Source organism: Seriola lalandi, unplaced genomic scaffold (assembly GCF_002814215.2).
Source record: "Seriola lalandi dorsalis isolate HSWRI2012SDOR001 ecotype SW California unplaced genomic scaffold, Sedor1 jcf7180002054584, whole genome shotgun sequence".
In the NCBI taxonomy this organism is placed as follows: domain Eukaryota; kingdom Metazoa; phylum Chordata; class Actinopteri; order Carangiformes; family Carangidae; genus Seriola; species Seriola lalandi.
This window is the reverse complement of record NW_019525137.1, coordinates 614,004-638,666: the sequence shown is the minus strand read 5'-3', so window position 1 is coordinate 638,666 and position 24,663 is coordinate 614,004. Positions and strand designations below refer to the sequence as shown.

Sequence of the window (24,663 nt, the reverse complement as noted above, 5' to 3'; positions counted from 1 at the left end):
GTGACTCTGCATTCTAAAAGGGCATTATGCTAATGTCTCCAGCTCTAGATGTGGATGTGTTTGCCTGCCTGAAAAGGCTTTTCCTATTTCCCCCTTCACTCAGACACACAATCTGCTGGCATTCTAATTAAATAGGGAAAACATGCCAGAAAGAAGAGGAACATCCCTGATTTACATGTTGCTGTTGTCCAGCAAAAGCCTTTGAAATCTAGCATGTGACTTTTTAGGAACTACTAAGGAAAATAAATTTGATAATGTTTTGTTTTGAATTTGACCAGTGGCCATGTATAAATAGAAATGTCTTAAAGCTCCATATTTTACAAGTTTTAAAAGAGTTGATCTATAAGAAGATATATTTGTGGTTTTAAGACCCAAAAACCATCTCAGTGTACTTTTACATTAGTTATCCTCTCTCAGGCTTCTCTCTTGAGCTCTAGTAACAACAGGTCGTGACTGTTTTCTGAGTGATCTAATGAAAATATAGCAGATTTCAGGTAAACCAAGTCCTGCAAGGTTGCATGGTGGGTCCAGATGGGCAGGGATTGGGCTCTAGCTGAGAGCGGTGACTGCTTTGTTGTGACATCACAAAGTTCCAGAAGTCCTGACGGCTGGTTTTAATGCTCAGTTTCTGAATACAGGCTGTGTGCATTTCTCTGTGGACTGAGCGCTGTGATACTTTCACAGTATTAATAAAGAACATAGACCTGCTTTATAATCAAACAAACACATGGACATCTACCTTTATACCATATGGATCTTTAATTCATGCACTCATTCACACAACAGCAATATGTAGGGTTTTTTTTTGGAAGTCAAACCCACCAAAGGCAGAACAGTTACTAAGTGAAACGTCCTTGTTCCGTGTAGATTTATTAAATCCCTTTCAACAAACATGAGTCAATATCAGATTTCAACCTCTTCAGCACTTCTCGAGGTCCATCAGGAAAGTGTGTGCTGAGCTTTGCTAAAGCAACAGCGGCTGAGCAGGTGAGCTAGAGTTACCATGAGCTTGTGTTTGTTTTGGGATCAGCTCAGGCAATATTCACAAGTCTGAGCAAACCTTATCTGTGCCACATACAAGAACATTTTTCTGGAGGAAAATATACACACCGGTCCTGCCAGCGGTGTTCTAGACTTACAGCACCTTGCACTAACTTTATTTTTCTATCTACTTACCTTAACCCTACCTCTTATTTGTGTTAACTGATTTCTTGTCACTTTTGGAAACAGGACCGACCTCTGGGCCAAAGAGTTCTTCACCCTCCTTTATCAGCACAGTGTCATGTGTTTTTGTCTTGTTGTATTGAAACACTGCTGTCAATGATAAACAGATCCTGACTGTGACTTTCTGTGTGTATGAACATCGTATTTATCTCTGTATGAAACTGTCTCTACTCATGAAAACTGGGGTGTTGTGATGTACTTTCCTCATCTGTGTGTTGACAAAGCTCCATGAAAAAAACACAAGAATACATTATATTCTAGTGTGCTGTTGTTTGATTGTGCATGAAGCTTTGTCTCAACCCACATCACCTTCAGTGTCTGTAGTTTCTCTTTCATGATATTTCAGAAGCAGGGGTCACATGTTAATCCCCCCCCCCTTCTCTTTCTCCATCTCTCTCTATGCTGCCGTCTGCAGAGACCTGCGCTGTGAACAACGGCGGCTGTGACAGGACGTGCAAGGACACGGCCACAGGGGTGCGCTGCAGCTGTCCCGTGGGATTCACCCTGCAGCCGGATGGCAAAACCTGTAAAGGTCAGTAAGTACGCGACAGTGTGTGGACTGTATGTGTGTGTGAGGCCTGCAAGCCTGCTGTTCACTGAGCATTCTGTGCGTGCAGACAAGCCCAGGTCCACTTGAGCCTGCTATGACAGGTATCTGAGTGATCCAGAGCCAAACCAGACCCCCACCATCCACTTCACTGCCAACTGCACGGCGCTCTGGTCGCGGTCACTGGTGCTGCTGCTGCTTGTTGTTGTTGACTTTGCCGCTGAGCATTTCGCCACTTCCGACGGTCCACCGGTGACGTCAATGACAGTGGTCCGAGGAGAAGGCCGCTGAAGCGTGGGCCTAAACATCCCAAACACATTATTATAGGGTTTTGGCTTTCCTCTAAACAAACAGTCTCACTGAATGAGGCTGACCTGTGGGTTCAGGCTGAGTCAAACACAGGCAGTGGCTCGACAAAGCCGCAGTGAGTGGGCAGGAGGAGGCATTCGGGTCACGTGTTCACGAATTCAGGGAGAGCTTCGCTGAAAAGAACAAACATGGATTAGTCCTTATTTTAGACAAAACATTATTACCAGTGATGCTATGGTGGTGTTTTTGTAGATTTATGTTCAACCTAAGGTATATGATGTTGGCTTAGAAGAAGCTATTTGTAAGTTTTGCTATTGCTTCATAGCTAACGTAAGCATTAGCAGCTGTTTACTTACCAGTCCAGAAGAAAAGTTGAGAGTTCAGCATCAAACGTCCTTCCTTTTCTCACCAACAGAGGTGGGAAGAAACACTCTTGTTTTGCTTTTATTTCTATCACCTGTCCAGTTGGACCGTCTTGTAACTTATAACCAATAGTCACCCCAGGGTCCAGTCTGCCCCGAGGGAAGTTGCTGTTCACAGGACGTATTATAACCTTATTATATACTGTACATATAACCTTGTATTGTGAACACAAAAATGGCTGAAGCTCTCTGCAAGACTGTTAATGGCTACTTATTATTGAACTGCTGCGTATATGAAGGAACAAAGCTTTTCATAGGAAAGGTAAGGTCTGCTGAATACCTTTGACCCCAACTGATGCTCTTCTTGTTCTCAGAGTCACACTGTTGAATCAGTGCAACAATATCTCTGATGTCCATTGTAGAATATTTGGACATTTTCACTACACAGCTCTCTGTCCAGTTATGCAACTCAAACTTGAAGTGCATAAAATAACAATATGCTGTAGTTAAGAGATGATGATGCTGAAATCCCGTAGATAAAGGAGATGGTAACCAAGCAAAGAAGTGAAAGGGTTTAGTTTGGGAAATGTTTTCCATTTCCACTGAAGGAGTACATGCTTGTCTATTTCCTGGAAAACACTGTGTGTAATAATTTTTAAGACCAGCTTGCCCACAGTGAGATACAGTTACCTTCAATTTCCTTTACAGATTGTTGCTAATCTGAACCTAGTCACAGTAAAAGTGCATTCTGGGTATTATGGCTATAACATAATGCTGATGTGTGTTTGTGTGTGTGTGTGTGTGTGTGTGTGTGTGTGTGTGTGTGTGCGTGCGTGCGTGTGTGTTTGTGCTTGTGTGTGTGGTGAGGAGAATAATGAAGCTCCACGTTCCTCTGCCACATGTGGTTGGACCTCCCACTGGATGCAGAGATGGAGCAGTGGGGTACTTCACCCCACTTCTGACGGACGTGTTCATGTCGTTATAGCAACCAAGTGCCGGTCATGTGACGGTGACATGACCGTTTGCATGTCAGAATCTGGGCACTCACTGTGATGTGAGTGTGCTTCTATAAATTGTATAATAGTCTGTGGCTGTGTGTGTGTGTGTGTGTGTGTGTGTGTGTGTGTTTGTGAAATGAGTGTCAGGCAGTTTGAGAATGTGGCATGTAGGTGTGTGAAATCCTGGAGCCGGAGCTGTCTCAGGCCTGGCAGGCAGACGACGCGTCGGCAAACTTTGAGATGTTTGAACAGTGAGGCCCTTACTGGCCTCTCTCTCTCTGTCTCTCTCCCTTCCCCTCACACACAGTGACATACACACAGACAGCACCATCCAGCTGCAGCTGCAGTAAATACACCACTCGACCCGTTTATGTCCACATCTAGAAGATAAAAGTCTCTAATATGAAGCAATAAACCCCAGCATGAAACATAATTATCAGAACTTCCATGTTAGGCAGCTCTGGCTGCATCTTAACATTAGATATTAATGTTTGTAAATCATAAACATCATTAAATTGTTATTCATTCTTGTCCAGAAGGGCTCGAAACGTTCTATTCAGTTACACTGGAAACAGAGCAACAACTCCTCTTAGTTAAATAGTTTGTAATTGGAATAATCTTTTGCCTTCATGAATCAGTATCAGATGGGAATGTGCTCTGGTGGTTTAGGCACAAAAACGACCTGAAAGATTATTGTTGACTTGGTTACAACAATAACCACATGGTTAGGTTAGGGAAGGATTGTGGTCACAGTTAAAAGAGATCTGTAGGAAACTGGAGATGAACAGTGGTCACCTGTGTGAGTCCTCCCTCTTTGTCCCACTTCAGGGACACATCCACCCTTCGGAGGGATGCAGTCTACGAAGGTGTGGCCCTTTGTAGACTGAAGGCTGAATCAAATTGAGACAGTCTGGTCAACCGAGGATTTTCTCTGTGAGTCACCAGCTGTGCCTGCTCTTATGGGGCTTTCAGACAGAATGAAGCCCAGTGCTCTGAAGCCCATTATTTCCAATTGCTTTCCAAAGGCGGTTTGCAGGTGTGCCAAGCAAAGCACAGGTGCATTTCAGTGCACTGTTTTACGAGCTTGCGCGAGTGCCGCAGTCAGAGTTCATTCTAGTTGAACTTTGATCACCAATACAAACGAGGTATCCAGCCAGGCATGGAAAGTAAAAAGAAAGTAGACCTGAAACTGGTCGCTGTGGAAATGGATCTCCTTCCCCTGGCTGCTCTCTGTACCTGAGAGCACCCCAGAGCTTCTTCCTTGCTGCACCCATTCTTCTTGTTATTAGCGGGGCTAGTGCTAAAGCTTGTTTCTTAGCACAGGAAGGAACATCTTTGTTGCTGGCAGAGACAGACCTTAAACACAGCGGGAGCTTCCCGCTAGAACTATGTTTGCTCTGTCCTTCCCAAATCCCCCGAACAGTGTGCTGACCCGAGCGGCGAGTGCAACGCAAATCACATCCTATCTGAAAGCCCCATTACTGTTGTGTGGCAAAGTCTGGCTCCTGTTGCCAAGCAACCTTGACAACACATAACCTTCCCTTAAAGAAACTTTAGGTTTTAAGGCCCTTCTACTGTTGAACTGAATTCAATGAATGAATCTTGGGATAGGTTGGTCCACGAAGGATCCACCTGTTGGATCTTCATTGTCCAGGAAAAGAAAGGTGTATTTGAAGGAGCCTTTGAAATGGGAGAGTCTAGCTGCTCCACTGTGACACAGTTGGTCTTCAGATGCAGCCTCTGAAAGATGCGACCCCTGATCTGAGACACAGCCTATGGCAATGCCACCTGACTTCCTTCTTCAGTTTCGTCATACTGCCTGTGGCCCTCCAGGCTTCATCACTTGAACTTAGACAGATGTTGTTTTGGGGATTTGATGGTGATTCTTCTTGAAAGTGAATTACTGGATTTGGTTCATGTTAAAAATAAAAATCAGTAGAAACACATATCACTGTCCAAACCATTTGGCTCGCCTGACAGGCATGTTGCATGCTGGGAGAACATCTTGTCTGCTGCCCTGATGTCAAGTTCAAGTTTAGCAGCTTGTGCGAACACTTCCACTCTGTCTGCCCAGGTGATTTGTGGTCCTGACAGAACCCAGCATTTACAGCGGTGGAAAAATGAAAAGTTCCCCTCTGTTTTTGGGCCTGAGTTGAGTGGGGAAGATGGATAGGCATGCAGTCCAGCTGTGCCCCGCCCACATAATTTGACTTTGGATCAGCCCCTGGGCTTCATAAATCCCAGAGCGGAGATCAGTGCAGAGGGGAGCTGAGAGACACAGAGCAGGCAGTGCTCATCGATCAGTATCTATCACCTGGGCACCGAGCAGGGATACGCACACTCACACACACTGATGCAAACCCAGAGGTTCTCTACACATGCAGCTTATGCTGACACCCTGAAATATTACTGCTGCTGTTTGTAAGTCAGGCCCAGATCACGATGTGAAGGACTTATAGACTCTGTGGGTGTGCTGCTTGACTCTTTTTTTAAATTCATTTAAATGACCAGAGTGAGCCAGTGATCAAAAATCTGGACAGTGTGATGGGTCTTGGGTGAAACTGAGGTGTAGGAACAAGTGGCTACATCAGCTTCAAGGCTGAAAGAGGAGGAACATTTGGCTTTTGCCTGTAGACTGGATTATCCAGAACAACAGGAACACTTAAAGGAACACTGTTAAATTTATAAAGTAGCCTATTATAGGCTGGACCGCAAAAGCAGGGCCAGCACTATAATCGTGAATCTCGCTGACTGACTGACTGACTGACTGACTGACTGACTGACTGACTGACTGACTGACTGACTGACTGATTGATGATATTTCCACCACTGGTCAGCAGAGTGCAAGGCCGCAGTCTACCGATCCACTCTGGTTTCTGCTGCTCGGGACATGCAGGGAAGAGGAGGAGCACTTCCAATACACTGATCCTCGCCTCTATTACAGCAAATCAACTACTTTCATTAAATGTATCATTATCATTAAAGGAGGACGAGGAATAACTAAACATAAGACACACCGAGCAGAGAGAGCAGGAGAGAGGGAGGGAGAGAGAGAGGTCATTGGTAATGAGGCGTCGTACGAACTGTTATGACCAACTCTACAGAGGGAGTTAGACACAAAGACCTCCCTCTAATAAAAGTCTGTTACGTTCTGGAAGTAAATAAAGACTAAACTATTGCGGATCCCAGATGGAGGCTGTGCTCGAGAGACTAAATAAGAAAGATAGTCTGTCTCTGGCCCTGTTGGTTCACCTGGTGGAGCATGTGACATTTGGGTTTACTCCTTACCTGGTATGCGGTTCGGGTCCGGCCCTGTGTCCCTTTGCTGCGTTTCATCATCTCTCTTTCTCTCTCTCTCTCTCTCTTCTCTCTCTCTCTCTCTCTCTCTCTCTCTCTCTTTTGCAGTAAATACAGCTGAAATCACAGCTCAGTCTGTGTCTTTCATATATGTGTTTGGTGATTTTGTCAGTTATAAAATCAGGATTTGACCATAGGAGGTCAGACATATACTAGGTTTAGACCTAGTCTTGTTTTAACATTGTAGTGTGATGGCAGCAGATACCATGAGAGATTAGCAGTTTGGCTGAACTGACCCTTTAATACATTATTTCTTGGAGCCAGCATCTGGTGGCAACTGGAGCGACTGTTTTTCACATGGGCAGGTTTCGCAGGTGGAGATGGAGAATGAAATGTAACAAAAGACTTGAAGGGATGCTGCACTAACATGGTCACACCTAGAGCTTTCCCATCGCGTACACTGTATGTCTGGAGAAAGCTGCCAGTTTATCCAGACTCTGGGCCATCTTTCTGTGAGGCAGTTTCATTTATCTGGTTGTATATATCACACTGATCACTTGCATCAGCTTCCTCTGGTTCTCTTAGAGCCTGAAACATTCATCTTCTCTCCCTGTTGGACTGAGTTTGTTCTTCAGTCCTTTCTTTATTGACGAGGCCTGAGCAGCATTCAGTTCATTCCAATATGCTTCCTGTAACCTTGGCAACAGCACACACAGGTTGTGGCGGGTCTGTGAGAGATAGCTAATCAGTATCTTACGTACGTGTGTGTGTGTTTGTTTGTGTGTGTGTGTGTGTGTGTGTTTGTGTGTGTGTGTGTGTGTGTGTGTGTGTGTGTCGACTCTGGTGGCACATGTAATCACAGTCATGGTGGCTGTGTATTGTAGTGAACAGACAGAGTATAATTGCTGCCATTCAGCTGTTTACTCAACATAGCAGTTAGCGGCAAGATAAGTGTCACGCTATGAGGTGGTCTCATCTAATGTGCTGCTAAATGACTTGATAGAGACAGACAGCTCCCTCTCTCCCTGTCTGTGTACCTGGCTCTAAAGCCAAGGGGATGTGCCCTGTCCTGCTTGTCTATCATAATCATTTCAATGTAAACTATGTAGGGCATGTTTAAAACCCACCAGTCTGATAAACGCCCTTTCATCTGTGCTGACAGACGAGGCGGTGCAGCCTCTCATGATGACAGACATGGCAACCTGAGGAGGTGTTTCATCACAGGGTTCTCCTACCGACAGCTGGGGTGGGGGGGGTGGGGGGGACAAGAATAAGAAGGATCAACTATAGAACAGTCCTGAGGGGAAGGAACCTGTCGAACAACTATGTAAAAAAACACAGGTTGGCAACATTTATGTAAAGAACTTGGGGAACACAGCAGAAATTTCTCAGTTGAAAAAATGGACCCAAACAACTCTGACCAAATGGAGTCTAGATAGTCAGGTGATCCACCACCCAGAGGACATGACCAGTGAAGCAGAGAGGAAGAAATACAGAGGCTGCTCAGAGGCCTCCCTTTGTGAGCAATATGATGACAATACTGAACCAGAACTTAACACCAGTCTCTACAGCAGAGGTACACTGATGGTTCAAGGTCTCAGACTAAACTGGAAGAGTTTGAAAGAGACCAGCAGAAAAAGGCAATGGGTCTGATGGAGCTGTAGGTGCTGTTGCTAAAGGCACAAACACCAGTCCTTCAGCTCCCACCACTACCGCTCCAACCTCCCATGTCCACATAGCCTCCAGCAGCCCTCCACCAGCCTGCTTCAACTGTCCTCACACTCAGGACATCAGTGTTAGAGCAACACATCCAAGAGGATCTCTTCCTCCTGGTAGTGGAGATAACAGAATTCAATGGGAGTCAAAGGGAGTCTGACACAAAACTCACTTCTTCAGTGTGGAGGAGAAGCTGCTCAGGATGGAGCCAAGAGAGCAGCACCACAGGTGAGACGATCCTGCCCTCCACAGGAAACACATGATCTTCATGTAGAGGAGGCCAAGAGGCCTCAGAATTACTTCTCTGCTATTTCCAGATTACATGGTTCTGCTGGCTTCATCAGACCTTGACCTTCAACATGCACATTCAAGTCTGACGCTCATCTGTGGTCATGAGCTTTGGTTAGAAACTGAAAGAATGAGATCACAGATACGAGTGGATGCTCTATGCTGATGACCACAAGGACTACAGCAGCACCTCGACCTCTAGTCAACTTTAACACATCTCAAATCATGATCTTCCAAAAGAAACCCAGATTCAAGAGAAATACCAACCAGTGCAGGATTACGTCATTAACCTCTGATTGTTAACAAAAACATAAGACACTACTAAAAAGAGTCCCCCCTGTGAGATGGTCCTGATACCTACCAATCAAATAACACTCAAGTACTGTTCAACCTCAGACCAGCGCTGAGTTCCAAACATTAATCAGAGTAAAGCAAATGATTAAATCTGGAGCATTGGATGATCAAACCAACATTCAAAACAAACTTAATTACTATCTGGCCCTAAAGCGTGAATATAAACCTGCAAAGTGTCTCTGTACTGACACAAAGCAGAGCCCGATCCAGACCAAACACAGACTCAGTGACCACAGTCCATCCACAGTGGACAGACGACACAGTTTCTGTGGAGTGTGTGTGGTTGGCGTACTGTGCTGTGTAGTACACAGTGTGTATTTGCACCTGAGACACGTTCCCACTAGCCTGCATTCCTCTTCTACCTGAAAAGACCTGACACACACACACACATACACACACACACACACACACACACACACACACACACACACACAGTCAGGTCAGCTGTATTATATATGTCTGAAAATGTCTTTACTCATCACTTGTATCTTTATATTAAGTGTTTGTAAAATGTAATATTTTTGTCAGATGAGGACGATGCCTGGACCATTTAAAAAATATCCGTTCTAGTATATTAGATAATGTTGTAGTCGTTATGACTGGTTTAAGTGTTATAATACAGTTGTGTGTTGATATGGTTTCCCTGTTGTCCCTGTTACCTCAGTGAGGAGTCGTGGCTCTACGTCCCCCACAGCGTCCACACTCGTCAGCCGCATTAATCCACGCATATCGCTGTGGTCTCCATCACCTCACATGACTGCAGCACTTGGCAGTCCCCGGCCCACATCACTGGCTGTTTTATTGTTGTGTAAAACTAAGAATTTCCCTTGGCCCGCATGCTCCAGTGGAGTGTTTGTTATTAAACAGGATCAAGCGCAGGGGTCGTTTAATACCTGAATAAATACACGCTGCCTCCCGGCCTGATGTCTGTCCTCTCTGCCGGCAACACCCTGCGAAGAAAACCAACACTCCCGAGAAAGCTAGATCCCCTATACTCTGTAATTATTTGTAGAGGTTTGGGTTTCTGCAGATGCATTCCATTTAATTGCTTTTTACTGCAAATATTTGGTAAAACTACACAGCTCCTCTCCAAAGTGAGCAGCTCGTACTCTGGAGTTATGAGCTCCACAAGCAAGTCCAAATGTGGTTTAAGAGACCAGAGTTTTAATCCTGGTCTCTTTGTTTCAACCCGTTTTTCCACCTCAGAAAGACAAGTCTCTTACATAACCATGACCCTTGACCTGTGTATGCGGAGTCAGAGAAGTTAGGGTTCATTTACTCTGCCTTAAGTGGTGGTGGACAGTTTAGTGCAGCGCTGATCAATCAGGTCAGTGGTGGATCTTAATCAGGCAGCTGAGCCCCACAGCAGCATCGGGGTCTCTGCTGGAGTCAAGTTTCTCATTCCAGACACTGAACTCCTCAAACACAGGCCTGAGGTTCACAGAGGAACAGGCGAGGGGGTGGAGGGCTTGTTTCTTTTGGCCCAGGTGGATGTTAGCGAGCCTTCTCATTTGGCCCACAGCCTCCTCCGCGGCCAGCACAGTGAAGAGTTCACATCCAAAATATCTACCCTGGAAGAAAAATGAATTCCCTGAAGGTCACCCTTCAGCTGCCAGTAGATATAGTTCAAACTGAATTGTGTAGGAGGCCTGTTATTTGGGTTATTGAGAAACTGTGTTAAAAAGTGCCAGATGTTTTTGTTAAAGAGTGCAGACAGGCTCGTGGGAGACTTCTAATCGATTTACTCAGTGTCACATCAAACAGACTTTTCAGGGCTGTGAATGTGATGCTCTGAAGGATGTTCTGCTCTACAACATGTGAACCACAGCTAACTGAAGTAGTCTACTGCTGCTGAATACTGTCAGAGCCACTGATGGTGTTTGATCCACTGCATCAGTTTCGAATGACTGGATTAGGATCATGATGCAAACATTTTATTTTGTGTATTTAGTGTGACAGAATAATTTCACACCAGAGATGAGATGCCAGCAAAGACTAAAATGTCACGTGCAAATTCAAAACAGTTTTTACACTTGACTGAGGTAGAAAAGTTTTCGCACTGATTAAAACAAGGACAATAGAAGCAAACTGAAGCATGTAACTTTAACGTGATGTTTCCCACCTGCTTTTTCATTGTGATGCCTCCTCGCTGGCGACAGTCAGACCGTGTAGTCAGAGGCATATTTTTTCAGGTTGTACGTATGGACTTACTTACATCCCATTTCTTGTGGATGCCATTTCTCAGTAACGCTTAGACGTAACCTCTTCAAATTTGGGACAAATGTCTGCTTGGACTCAAGAATGAACTGATTTGACTTTGGCGGTCAAAGGTCAAGGTCACAGTGACCTCACAAATCACTTAGCCATTAGCCTGATAAACAGGGATGTAACCTGAAACTTGTCTGAGTGGAGGAGGGATACAACCTTGAGGAGATCATTCTCGTTTGGGCTTTGAGCTTTTTAATTACCTCATCATCTCTTCTTCTTTTGCTGTGGTTTTATGTAACTGTTTATCTTGACGAATCAACTACTAATATTCACATTACAGTAACGAGTTGAAAAAGTCAAATTAATTAGCATTTTGTTTTGCAGATTTTCTTAGAAATTTGCACCAAATTTGGATGAAAACTTGACTTGTATCAGGAACCCTCTTTGCTTTTACATACATTGACACTGTTGTCTGGCAAAACACAATTCTACATTTTCTGGTGTTTCTTTTTCTTTTTTTTTTTTGACATTTGGCGAACATCTTTTTGGTTCATTACTGCCACATACTGGTGTGCGTGTCACATTTGTGTTCATTAGTTGAAAACATACGTTAAGTGCAGCATTCACCAAACGATGAGCGAGGTTATACACAACATACACAACCCTGCTGTTTACACCATATTTTACCCTGCTGTTTATACCATATTGAACACCATACTGTAAAACTTTCACGCTCACAGCATGATGAAGCCTTCAGGTGACCTCTGATGGGCCGCAAAGGTATTGCAAGAAGGCTGACAACCATTTGCAAAAACAGTTCAATTTTATTGAAGAGATGTAAATATGAAATATAAAATAAAAGAAATAAAATCCAATAAAAAGAAATTTAAATAGCCTTTGTATAGTTATGGGGTCAGATGTGGTCCGCCAACATTTCTTACAAGTGGGACATGAGTTTGGTAACCACTGTACTATACAGTATGCTGTTGAAAACCTTTGGTCAGTCATTACATTTACATGACCATGAGCAGTTTAAGTTAATTTCAAGTGTCGCTGACTGAATGACTCCCTGACTGACTGAATGACTGACTGATGATATTTCCACCACTGGTCAACCGAGCCGCAATCTACCGAGCTGCTCTGGTTTTCAAGTCATCGTAACAAGGCTTCGTACTAATGACTATGAACAACTCTACATATCAAACAGAGGGAGTTAGACATAAAGACCTGCCTCTAATAAAAGTCTGTTACATCGTGAGAAAATAATTTGCAGCATGGATACAGAGTTGACAGAGGTTAAGAAAACTGTGACTTTGTCTGAGGCAGCCATCCACTTTCCTGACTCCTGCCTTTATCTGTCCTCGCTCTCTATTCTCCAAACTTTATCATTTCAAGATGTGCAGAGGCTTAATGTATTTATTTAAGCTCAAAGCATATTTAAGCTCCATTAAAGGTAATTATATACCCCATTATAAGGCTCAGCCATCCCTAGAGTGGCCATTAAGTGTGGGTAGATGTGGTGGTTCTGCCAGTGTTTGCGGTTGCTAGAATAATTACAAAGCTGTGTCTGCGTTGGAGAGACCCGGGGTGGTATCCACTGTTTTGACATAGGCATCAGAGCAGAGATGGTGTGGGCAGAGAGGGAATGTAGAGGAAGGGTGTGTGTGTGTGTGTGTGTGTGTGTGTGTGTGTAGATGTTGCACTTGTCAACATGTCTGACTGGAGAATCCAGGTTTCTGAAGCTTCTCTCCTGGTGGTTTGTGACATATTTGTATTAACTAATTCATTCTAAGCTAACATTCTAAGGTTGGCAAATGCGCAGGGTGTTTAACCTGTAAGGAGAAAGGCAGCCTTCACTCCTGCCCTCTCACTGATACTGATCAGCTCTAGAAGCTAAGAGAAGAACAGGGATGTGGCTGTGATTTATTAGCAAGTCTTGCGCTGCAGGTTAGACATGAGACAACAGAGCACGCAGGAGAGACACTGAGAAAAAGAGTAAGACAGGAAACAGTGGCAGTGGAGAGCAGAGAGAAACTGAAAGGAGCTAATTAATCTAAAAGCTGCTATGCCATTATTTTGGGATGTGAGACAGACGATTAAGTGTACTTGAATGTCCTTACCTGTCCTGCTCTCCTTAAAAAACCCTGAGCCCCATTGTGTTCCCGCCAGCCGGGTGGAAGGACAGTCTCTCTAACAGGCAGCTGACAGGGCACAGCAGGACACACAGTTTACTACATTTTTACCTCAGCATGCAGCCAGCACCTCGTGGATTCCTGTCTCGGCTCCATATTTAGATGAAGAGTTCATTCAGCGGAAGCTCCCTGAGGATGCGGAGTGAGAGGATCAAGCCAGCGAGGCCTGAGTCTACCCTGGTGGAAAAATACAGTGGCTGTTTCAATAAGGGCTCCTATCATGCTCCACTGAAGGCCATTTGAAAGTGTGTGTTGACTGGACATCTCTCTGCTCCTGCCATCTCTACTTGTCCTCTTGACCCTGTTAAGAGCTGTGTCTGACCTGATCAGGCTACATACTTATAGCAGTATAACAGTTCATGTTCACTCAGTGTGGACTACACCTACCAACCGTGTATGGGTGTGAACCATTGACTCGGGGCTACACCTTGTTACAGGCAGTCGAATGAAGCAGAGGAGCGCTTCTAATACACTGAGCCTCGCCTCCATTGTAGTTAATAAACTAATTTCATTACATGTAGCATTATTACTAAAGGAGGCAGTGGAATAACTAAACATAAGACACACCGAGCAGAGAGAGCAGGAGAGAGGGAGGGAGAGAGAGAAGTCATTGCTAATTGCTAAAGGAATTAGCAGATCTGAATAGCATGTAAACAGAAACACCAGCAACAGGAAACGAGACAATACTCTTATTGCAGCACAACAATAAAAAGGGTTTTAATTAGAAACGCTTACAAGAAGTGTTGAGTAATGCAGTAACATTAACATGATAGACAGGAGCCACTGAAAAATACAAAAATAACTGTGACCAACTGTACATATCAAAGTGAGGGAGTTAGATGTAAAGACCTGCCTCTAATAAAAGTCTGTTACCCTCTGCAGGTGAGGTAAATAAAGGCTTCTGTATCCCCTGTAAACGCCCCCCTGATGATGAAATAGAAACTCTTCACACAAAATACTTTTGAAAGCGCTTTGGCCAATACGAAAAGTCCTATACTCGGCTCGACCAGTAGTGTAACTTCATGACTCAGTCACATGGCATTTGACTGACCAATGAAACTCACTCAGTCACAACTCTAACACTCACTCAGTCACAACTCTATCACTCACTCAGTCATTTGTGGTTATAGGACTGGTCCAGCTGTTGAGGTGTGGAGCTTTTGAACTACTCCTCCTCTGTGGCAGCCGTCCTCAGTGCCATCATACTATCACAGTTAAGGTGAACATTCTGCTTTTTCCTGCTCTTTATTAGATTTATGAAAACATCACAGTTTAGATTAAAATACGTTAGGAGCGACCACGTTGTCATGGTTACAATAATAACCATGTGTTTAAGATTATGGAACAGTTGTGGTCATGTTTTAAGAAAAAGAATGTTGACATGTAAACACTCTATAATGTCAGCTGACTTTCTCATTTGCTCTTGTCATATTTACCATGGCCCCTGAATGTACAAAGATATTGTTTGGGGGCTTTTGCTGATCATAAAAATGATTTATTTCACTAATTAGTGATGGATATGAAAAGCACATAACTGATGTTGTGCTGGTGTTAGAGCGTCACACAAGTGACGCTCAGTTGATGTTGCATTAAAAACTTATGTCAGTTGTTTTCAACCAGCTCATGGAGCTAACATTAGCTTAAATAGCTAGCTAGCTACAGCTATCTAGACAATGACAATTGTCATCTCAGGGTTGTCAAATAAATTCGAGAAGCTTGTTTTTCTTTCCATCTGAAATTAAATACAGCATGAATTTTGATGATAAATGATGATTTCAAATATTATCTGACCATCAAGATGGAGAAGCAGACGTCATCATTAGCAAGTTCAAAGTTAAAGAGTTTCATAGTGAAATGTGTTTAATTATAAAGAAACAAAAACCTAGAAACATGAAAATTCTTCTTTGTCTCATTCACTTTTAGCACCAACTACTTTCTCCCTCTTCCTTTCTATCTTGCCTCCTCCACCTCCATCCTCTCTTTTCCTTCTTCTCCCTCTCTCCCCCTCTCTCCTCCTCCTCTATTTCTCAATTTATCCCCCGACTCAAAGGCTTAGGTGGTAATCCCTCACAGTTTTCATCACTTAGAGCACCAATCAAAAAGGGCTTAGCCTGTGTAATCTGCCAGACTATTGTCCCCTCTCCCTCCTCCTTCACTCCTCTTTTCCTTCTCCTCCTACCTGCTCCTCTTTCACCCTCTCTGCCCTCTCATTCTTTCCAGCCTGGTCTCTCCTGCTTCTTGTAACAATTAAAAGGTTTTCAGGGCCCAAACACAGTAATACAGCTAAGGCCAGTAGGTGCAATGAGAAAACTTTAATAACAACTAAAATGTCCAAGATTTACAGGTCAGCTGAAGCACTGGGAGAGAAACCAAGGGAAATGAACAGGAATAAAGCAGGCATGAATGCAGGAACCAGACCAAGGAAGCAGGAAACACAAGACAAGGTAGCACAGGAGAACTTGAACAGACCAACTGACACACACAACAGAAGCTGTCTTGTTTCACAGCGGCACGACTAGACTGTCCCATTTCAACAGCTCCTTCAAATGTGGCTGAAAATATGTCCTTCTTTCACTGGGAAATGAAGGATCCAACAGGTGGGAAACCTAACCCTGTCCCAAGATTCATTGCCTGAGAGCCTGAGGGGCTGCATCCATTGAAGGATGTGATCTATGTGGCAGACAGGAAGTAACATATCTGACGGACACACAAGCTAATATGAAAATAAAACAGGAAATAATAAACACAAAGTCAATAATGACACTTTACAAGAGGAAATAGAAAAGCTTTGATAATATAAATAGGTGAATAAAAGAAAAAGATTATCAGAACAAACCAAAGAAAAGTGTAGAAGACATGGTTTTATGGTTCTGGGTTCATGTGAGGGCACAGCAGTCTGGATGAGGCCGGGGAAGGAGGTTGGAGCGTTGGTTTGTTGGTTGGTTTGTGAAACCAGAGCTGCCAGCAGCTTAGCAGCTGGCACCAAACACGCTGCCTCGGGGCCGACTGCATTTGCCTTATTATTTTAGAATCAGTGCGTGTGGATGGCTGCACCACACCTGGGCCAGAGCTCAGGTATCCAGCTTTTATTCCACTGAGATTCAGCTGACACTTTCTCCCAGGATCTGTTTACTACCAGAATCTGAACACTTTCTCATACAGAATTTTATACTAGTCGAAGAAAAACAAGTTGTACTTCACGATGCATGTTTAGAGGGCGTCCAACATGTTGTAATAATACTTCAACTGAGGTAAAAGACAGACAGAAAGGAGGATGACAGACAAGACTGTTACCACCTCCCTGTTCTTGGCAGGATCATGAAATTACTTTTCACAAATGTGATTTTAATGATGCTTCCTTGAAAGTCAGACATTCCATTTACTTTACTTTTATTATTTTACATTTTATTGTAAGACATAAAGTCCATCGTCTGGTCTTTTTCTTAGTTTAAACTTACTAAATTTAGCAACTTTATGACTTGTCATCATTAAAAACACAAAAAAACAAAAACAACAAAAAAAAAAAACTCCAAATGAGAAATTATGATAAAAGCAATGTTGTCTCTTATAAATTAAGTTTTGCTGAATATATTTAGGAACAGAACTGGTGATGATAAATGTTGGACTTTTCCAGTGAAGTTGTGGATTCAAAGACGTAAGGACATCAGATATAATCATGTCTTCCCACTGCCCATCACCCACCCTTCAGATACTCAGTGAAGCGGCATAAATAGACTCATTTCTCAATGATAGTCTCTCTTTACTCTCTCTCTCCCAGCAGCTAGACTCCATCAGTTCCAGGTAACTAATGCATCATGGGAAGAGACAGTGGGAACACCATGAACGAGCCCCAAGCTAAACTTTCAAACACTGATCCAGGCTGCCTGCTGGTGCCCTGTTTGACCGGCATCACATTAAATGTACAATGCCAGCATGATGACACCATAATGACATCATGATGACACCACCATGACACCAAAACAACACTGTGATTGACACCATGACGACACCATGATATGACACCATGATGACACCATGACGACACCATGACGACATCATGACAACACTATAACGACACCATGACAATATTATGATACCATGACAACATCATGACAACACCATGACGACATCATAACAACACCATGATGACAACACTGGAACTTGTCAATAAAAAAGATAAGAGGAGAGAAAAACCTTGACAAGTAGAGTCAGTGTAGTCTGCATATTACATGAGCTCACCTGTTGTGTCTGCAGGGACTGTGTGTGTCTATATGTGTGACAGAACCTGGCAGAGCTTTCTCTGCAGCTCCATGACGATAGTCTGTCAGTGCTGCAGGCTGAAGCTCACATAAAGATAAGAAGATAAAGAGCAAGAGGAAAACATCCTTCCATCAAACAGACTCAGTCCTTAGTACAGACCTTCTCATAAAGGGCTTTGAATAGATGAAGCTTGAACGAGAGAAGGATTTTCTCCTCTGTTGCCTTGTGAGCTGCACTACCAGTTCTTCTCTTTTCATGAGTTCACTTAGCAGGTACTAAATATGCAGGGATGTTTCTGGAGAAGCCTATAGATATAACTCCCACTGTTACAAAGTGCATCAAGTAAACCTGCAATTGTTGTATAGGTCCATTAATGGTCAGACAGTTCTCCTCTGAACATGGACTGTGTATCTCTACCACAGCGACATGCTAATCACAGTTTGATAGTTTGATGGTCTTCTCTTTTCTCCACCTAGACATCGACGAGTGCCAGGAGAACAATGGAGGCTGTGATCACTTCTGCAGGAACACAGTGGGCTCTTTCGAATGCAGCTGTCAGAAAGGCCACAAACTGCTCACTGATGAACGGACGTGCCAAGGTCAGTGACGGACAGCATCAGGTCTGAACACACAGTTTAGAATTTAACAAGTGAAGCACCAAAACACAGAGACTTGTTTTATTGTCCTTGTGGGGAACAATCATTGACATAATGCAGTGTTTCTCAAACTTCTTCAGACCATGAACCACTTCTTTTCTGAAATAAAACTCAGACCACATCACATCATCATTTATTAATGAGTTACCAGTTATAATTGATAAGAGCTCATTAATAAATGGTGATGTGCTTTACCCTTTTAACAGTTATGAATATAACTGATAAATAAATGGTTGTAAAAATGAGATGGACAGTGGGACAAAGAATGGGTGAGCAGTTTACCAAGTAAAGGAAGGTTACCACCTGTGTTCTAACTGGAATTTCTAAAGAAGAGACCGACCAGAAAAAAGCATCTCCATGTTAATCTCCATTGTGCAGAACAATCTGATCAACAGCTGTTATTATAGTAACAACATTGCCATGGCCTCAGAGGATGAATCTGGTCATGTGATATGATCATTTGATCTGTACGAACGAGTACTAGGTGAAAGCATGTCAAGGTAAACAACACTGTCAAGGACTCAGAGGATGAATCTGGTCATGTGATATGATCATTTGATCTGCCGTAATTTGATCTGCAAGATGAAACTTTTTTACCATAAAGATGCTGACAGTGGTTCATTGATAGTAACTGAACAAACATGTGATGAAGGAGCAGGTACAAACGCTGATGATGGAGAAAACAAAGAAAGCTCAGTAACTAATGAGATATGAGGCTTTATGGTACATGTGGGCTCACTATTTGGCAAGCAACAGGTCACTGTTGCCCTTTTTGATCTAATTGTGTTATAACAGCTTATAAATGTTGTTAAGAAGCTAATTGATTAACTAGTTAAAACCATTCAGGGGGAGTCTGATTGTAAAGTGGTACATAGATTTTTTTTTTCAAATTTTGTATAGATTTCTATTGATATTCTTTTGTCCATGATAATCATGTAGTGAAAATCTGATATCGTTACAGCCCTGATGTAAATGCATAAAAGCTTCAGTGCTGAAATGAGGAAAGGTTTAGTGTGGCCAGTCATTTCTCCCTGCGGACATGATCTGCAGCTGGTTGCAACAGTGTATCTGACTGCCTCTGCTGGGTGTGCAGCGTACATGTAGGAGCTTCGCTGTAATCAGTGGTTATGTTGGTATAACCACAGGTAGATTCCTGGTTGCAAGTTGCAGCAGGCAAGACAGAAGAGCAGACAAACACAAAATGATTTTTATTAACAACAAAACCCTGAGGTGCTTCTTTCCCTGGCCCAAAGCCACCGAGCAGTGTGTGTGTGTGTGTGTGTGTGTGTGTGTGTGTGCTGGATTAACTGTGTATCATCGGTAGTGTTTTTGAGGTCTTTAATAACGTGGTGTTGAGTGTTGTCAGCCACATCACAGCAGCAGTGCCAGTGTGTGGTTCCTGCCAACAGCTGCCAGGTTTGTCCTGTCCTCTGACATCAGGCCTGTTCAGCTTCAACACGACCTTAAAATGAAATATAATGTTTAATCTGTCGGCTCTGTCTGCACCCGTGAGCTTCTCCAGAGAAAACAGCTCAGGGTGATACACTACATGCCAGTGGTAGAGTTTTTGCCAACACAGGCTAACAAACCAAAGCAGAGAGACTGATCCTTTGCCATAGTTGCATGAGAAATTTCCACAAATTATTCCCTGTGTTCTGAATGTTTAGAGAAGCAGAGAGATAGAAAGACTCATGTCAGCAGTCACTGTCGAAACACCTCATCCTGATCAAGGGTGTGTCTCATAGAAAGAAAGACAGCAGCCAAACAGAAACCACAGTTTATTTTCTATACCTTCCTTTTACATTAAACAGTTGTAGGCAGCTCCAGTTTATGTAAACTCTGCTTGTGGGCTAGCTCCAAACAGGAGAGCTATTCCTAAGTCCTCACGTGGACAGTTGCCTGGAGTATTTACCTAGCCAACGTCCAGGCCTTAACAACTTCCTCCACATAACAAACTCCTTGTTTGTTATTTGTAGGGCTGTAAAGCCCTGCGGAGCAGCCTGAAATAAACCAGGTGAGCTTGAAGCGCTGGCCTCCATCTCTGATAGGTTAATATTTGGTGCTGGACAAGTACACAGAAAGACATGCGTAGGCAGACGTGCACACTCATACACACTCAGATACTGACATAACGGTGAATGTGAGCAGCCCAGACCTCAGTCCAGTGAAGTATTTCAGGATTGGTTTATTAGAATGAGCTCTTGTCCTAGTTTAGTGTGTAACTCCTATTTGTTTACTGTTATGTCCAATGTGATTAACGACCTCTTTAGTCTTTGGGCAGGAGCTTGTGTTTGTCCATAAATGAGTCAGGAAGAATGTGATGTAAACCACTCTTCCCTCTGACCTTTGCTTTCATCAGTGCATTGGGACAAAACCTCAGCGGGCAGATTTATATATTATATATTTATAATTTATTTATTTATATTTCCTGTGTTTTATCCTCTGCAATCCTGCAAGGTTGTTTGGTGGATCAAGGTGGGTGGGGCTTGTTGTGACTTCACGAAGTTCCAGAAGTCCTGACGGCTGGTTTTAAAGCTCAGTTTCTGAATACAGGCTGTGTGCGTTTCTCTGTGGACTGAGCGCTTTGATACTTTCACAGTATTAAAATAGAACCTAGACCTGCTTTATAATCAAACAGCTAATGGACATCTACCTTTATACTATATGGACCTTTAATATGTGGAGGATCCAGTTGTACCCTCATTGACAGGACATCACCAGGTTTTCATACAACAGCTTTCATACAGATGAGTCTCTGAACTGATGCTGCAACCTTCAAATATTTTCCCTCAATATGAAACAAACCAAGGACCTGGATGATATTTGTTTTGGCTTTTGACACAGCTTGTGTTATTCTTGATTACAAAAACCTAACAATGTATTTCAAGCAATCACACAAGAGGGAGTGACATTGTAATTGAATATCAGAATATCTTTCCAATTTCTCTACATACAAATGGATGACATTCAAAAGTCTACGGTGGCCCTGAGAGCTGAACACACTGCAACTTAAGAAAACACAAGCAAACAGAGAAAAAACAAACATATTCAGTAAACATCTTCATCAATTTGACAACACATGGCGGCAAATACTCACAACACAACAGAAGTGTTTCCAGGGGACACTAAAAACTGTTGAACCCATCTAGGATGCACTTGTTCAATCCTTTATGACATTTGGAGGTAAAAGCATTGAACAAGTGTGCATGGATGTACCATAATACATGTATTATGCATTATAATACATCCATGTGACTGACACAGACCTCCATCTGATGAGATCTCTGCTTTTAAATGTTTAATTACAGAAAGTGTTTAAACCCGTGTCATACTCATACATTCTGTCAATGTGCTACTTATGGATGGAATTATAGTGAAAATAAATTATATTTGCTGGGAACCTCCAGGAACCCCTTTAAGGACCTCACTTTGAGAACCAGTGTTTTAACGGGACACCAGCAGAATTTAGTTATTCACATCTATAAAGTTGGGAGACAATTATTTGATGCTGGCTGCAACAGAGCATCTTTGGACTGATGTAAATGTGAAGCCACCATGAGGGCATAAACAAGTGGAGCTTGATTTGATGATGATGATGATGATGATGATGATGATGCAGCTACACTACATGTATCTCTCTACTCTCCCTCAGACATTGATGAGTGCTCCTTTGAGAGAACCTGTGACCACACCTGCATCAACTACCCCGGCAGCTTCGAGTGCCTGTGCAACAAGGGATACATCCTGTACGGTCTCACCCACTGTGGAGGTGAGACTCAGATTCACCTCATTCCCCAACCCACACATTGGAAGTGGCTGCGTGACACAGCTGAAGTGGGTGAGACTGTGGGTGAAGTGTGTGTGCAGGGTCACTGAGCATATGCACTCTCACGCCTCAGTTCCCCTGAATAACTCCTCCCTGAGTTCGCTGTGTTTGTGTGTTTAACGTGTGTGTGTGTGTGTGTGTGTGTGTGTGTGTGTGTGTGTGTGTGTGTGTTCTGTGACACACCTGGTGTTCAGGCAGCACATAGCTCTTACTGCTGCTGCTGGACTGAGTGACGTCTCTGATGGAGTGTATCTGCAGCATGTTGACAACATATTGTTTTTACATGTAGTTAAGAGGCAGAGGTGTTATCTGACCAGGACTAAAGTTAAGTCTTCAAGAAAAAGAGTTTCAATACTCCACCTGACATGAAGCTGCAGGTGGAATAAAATGTAAGAGTTTTTTCTTAGAAAGAGAAACAGAGGAATGAGGAAAGAGAGAGAGAGAGAGAGGGCGAGAGAGGGAATATTAAAGATCTAAATGAAAGAAAACATAAACAGGAAAGAGAAGATCTGAGACACATCAATCCTATAAACAACTGGTGTTATCTGTGTGCTGTGTGAGAGATTCACATGAAGGTGCATGTTCATTTATATGGTCACACCTTCATCTGTAGAATCACATAAAAACCTTCTGGTTCTCCACTGTCTAATCAAAGGAACAAACAGTGGCAGTCACTCCCTCTCTGACTGTCATACTCTCTGTGGTTTTGTCTTAGACATAGACGAGTGCAGCATCAACAACGGCAGCTGTGAGTATGGCTGCATAAACACCCAGGGCAGCTACGAGTGTGTGTGTCCGCCTGGACAGAAACTTCACTGGAACAAGAAAGACTGCATTGGTGAGCACCAGCTCCGCGTGTGTGTGAGTTTGTGTTTGTCTATAGAGGGGTTCCTCACTGCAGGGCTGAACTCAGGTATATGTGTGTGTGTTTGTGTGTGTGTGTGTGTGTGTGTGTGTGTCCAGGTGGTTGTCATGGTGATGTGACTCTGTGTGTTCCTCAGAGGCGGTGAAATGTCTGCCCAATGGGAAGCCAGCGCCCCGAGCCCAGCTGACCTGCACCAAGAGCGGAGGGGCAGAGGTGTGCTCGCTGTCCTGCCCCTCCAATGCCCTCTTCCTTGCAGGTAAACACACACGCACGCACACACACACACACACACACACACACACACACACACACACACACACACACACACACACACACAAGCATGTAGACGATTAATCCTAATATTTATAATGAAATAATTATTATAATTATTAAACATTTGCCATATACAGCTATCTAATAGCTGTTGAGACGTTTCCATAACAACCAGAAATGTCAACATGATGTTATGATGTCACTGGAGGAACGGTCGGGCATCAAGCTTCTTCATTTTGAAATTATTGTGGACTAATACGTCCCGTTGAAAAAGTCCTCAACTGCTGACATCCTCCACTTTCATCAAGCAAGCTGCAGTCAGGTGAAGTTTGGAGAAGCTGCACTGCTGTTTCCATTTAACCAAGTTCCAGTTAAAAACTTCAAATCAAGGTTTTTCTTACTAATTAAATCATTAATTAAGCCAGAGACTTGAGCCACAGTCTGTGGAATCAGATTAGATAAAGTAGCTCACAGTGGTCACAGTGGTAGCTGGTGGACTCTGGTGACTTTAAGTGACTCTAAGCTCACAGTACCCGGTAGTCCCATGTGGTCTCCCATCCAGGTACTAGTCAGACCTGACCCTGCTTAGTTTCTGTGATTGGACCTGGGGTCAGATTCAGAAATGATGCATACAAAGCAAAAAACTTGCGTACGCCATTTCGCCTACACATAAATTGGTATTTATAAAGATATGTCACACATTCCTCTGTTCATATGAACACATGGTTTTCCAGAGCGAAAACCAACTTCACTGACCTTCATTTATTATCATCATTATAAGTTTTGCTGTTTACACAGAAATAACAATTTTACATTAATAAACAGAAATAATGTGTTTGTGCTCAATGTTTCCTTCAGCATCGTTTAATGTCCTTATAATTTATTGTGAGTCATTCTTTAACTGTTTGATACTATGTTAATATTTACTAATCACAGTGTTAGAGCCTCTGGAGCCTCATTAATATGATTCTAGTCCCAATAAATGAAATTCAGACTAATACACAGAGTTCTATGAATCCGGCCCCAGATCACGCATGCTGAGGGTGTTGAGCAGCAGACATACAGCTCATCATCTGACTGAGTGACTATGAGAGATCACTGATGGTATTAATGATAAGTTGGGAGGACTGGTATATAAGGATGTGTTAGTAGAAGCGGTGCGGATGAGAATGAACTTTAGAGAGAGAATGAGAGAGACATTTTTTCGTTGAATTGCTCATCGTCCTTAATTCTCATTCAATATGTTGCAAAAAAACACCGCTTTTCCCTTTAAGTATGTTAGCCAGTG

General features: G+C 43.1%; 1 protein-coding gene across 2 annotated transcripts in view; it reads left to right on the top strand.

Moving 5' to 3' along the window:
• The window catches only part of scube1 (signal peptide, CUB domain, EGF-like 1), a 109,588-nt gene that overhangs the window by 72,109 nt on the left and 12,816 nt on the right, over positions 1-24,663 (top strand). For both annotated transcript variants that reach the window (XM_023418749.2, XM_023418748.2), the window contains 5 exons: positions 1,640-1,756; positions 18,232-18,354; positions 22,064-22,180; positions 22,953-23,075; positions 23,239-23,358. In XM_023418749.2, the coding sequence (XP_023274517.1) occupies positions 1,640-1,756; positions 18,232-18,354; positions 22,064-22,180; positions 22,953-23,075; positions 23,239-23,358 (600 nt within the window). The remainder of the gene's footprint in view (positions 1-1,639; positions 1,757-18,231; positions 18,355-22,063; positions 22,181-22,952; positions 23,076-23,238; positions 23,359-24,663) is intronic.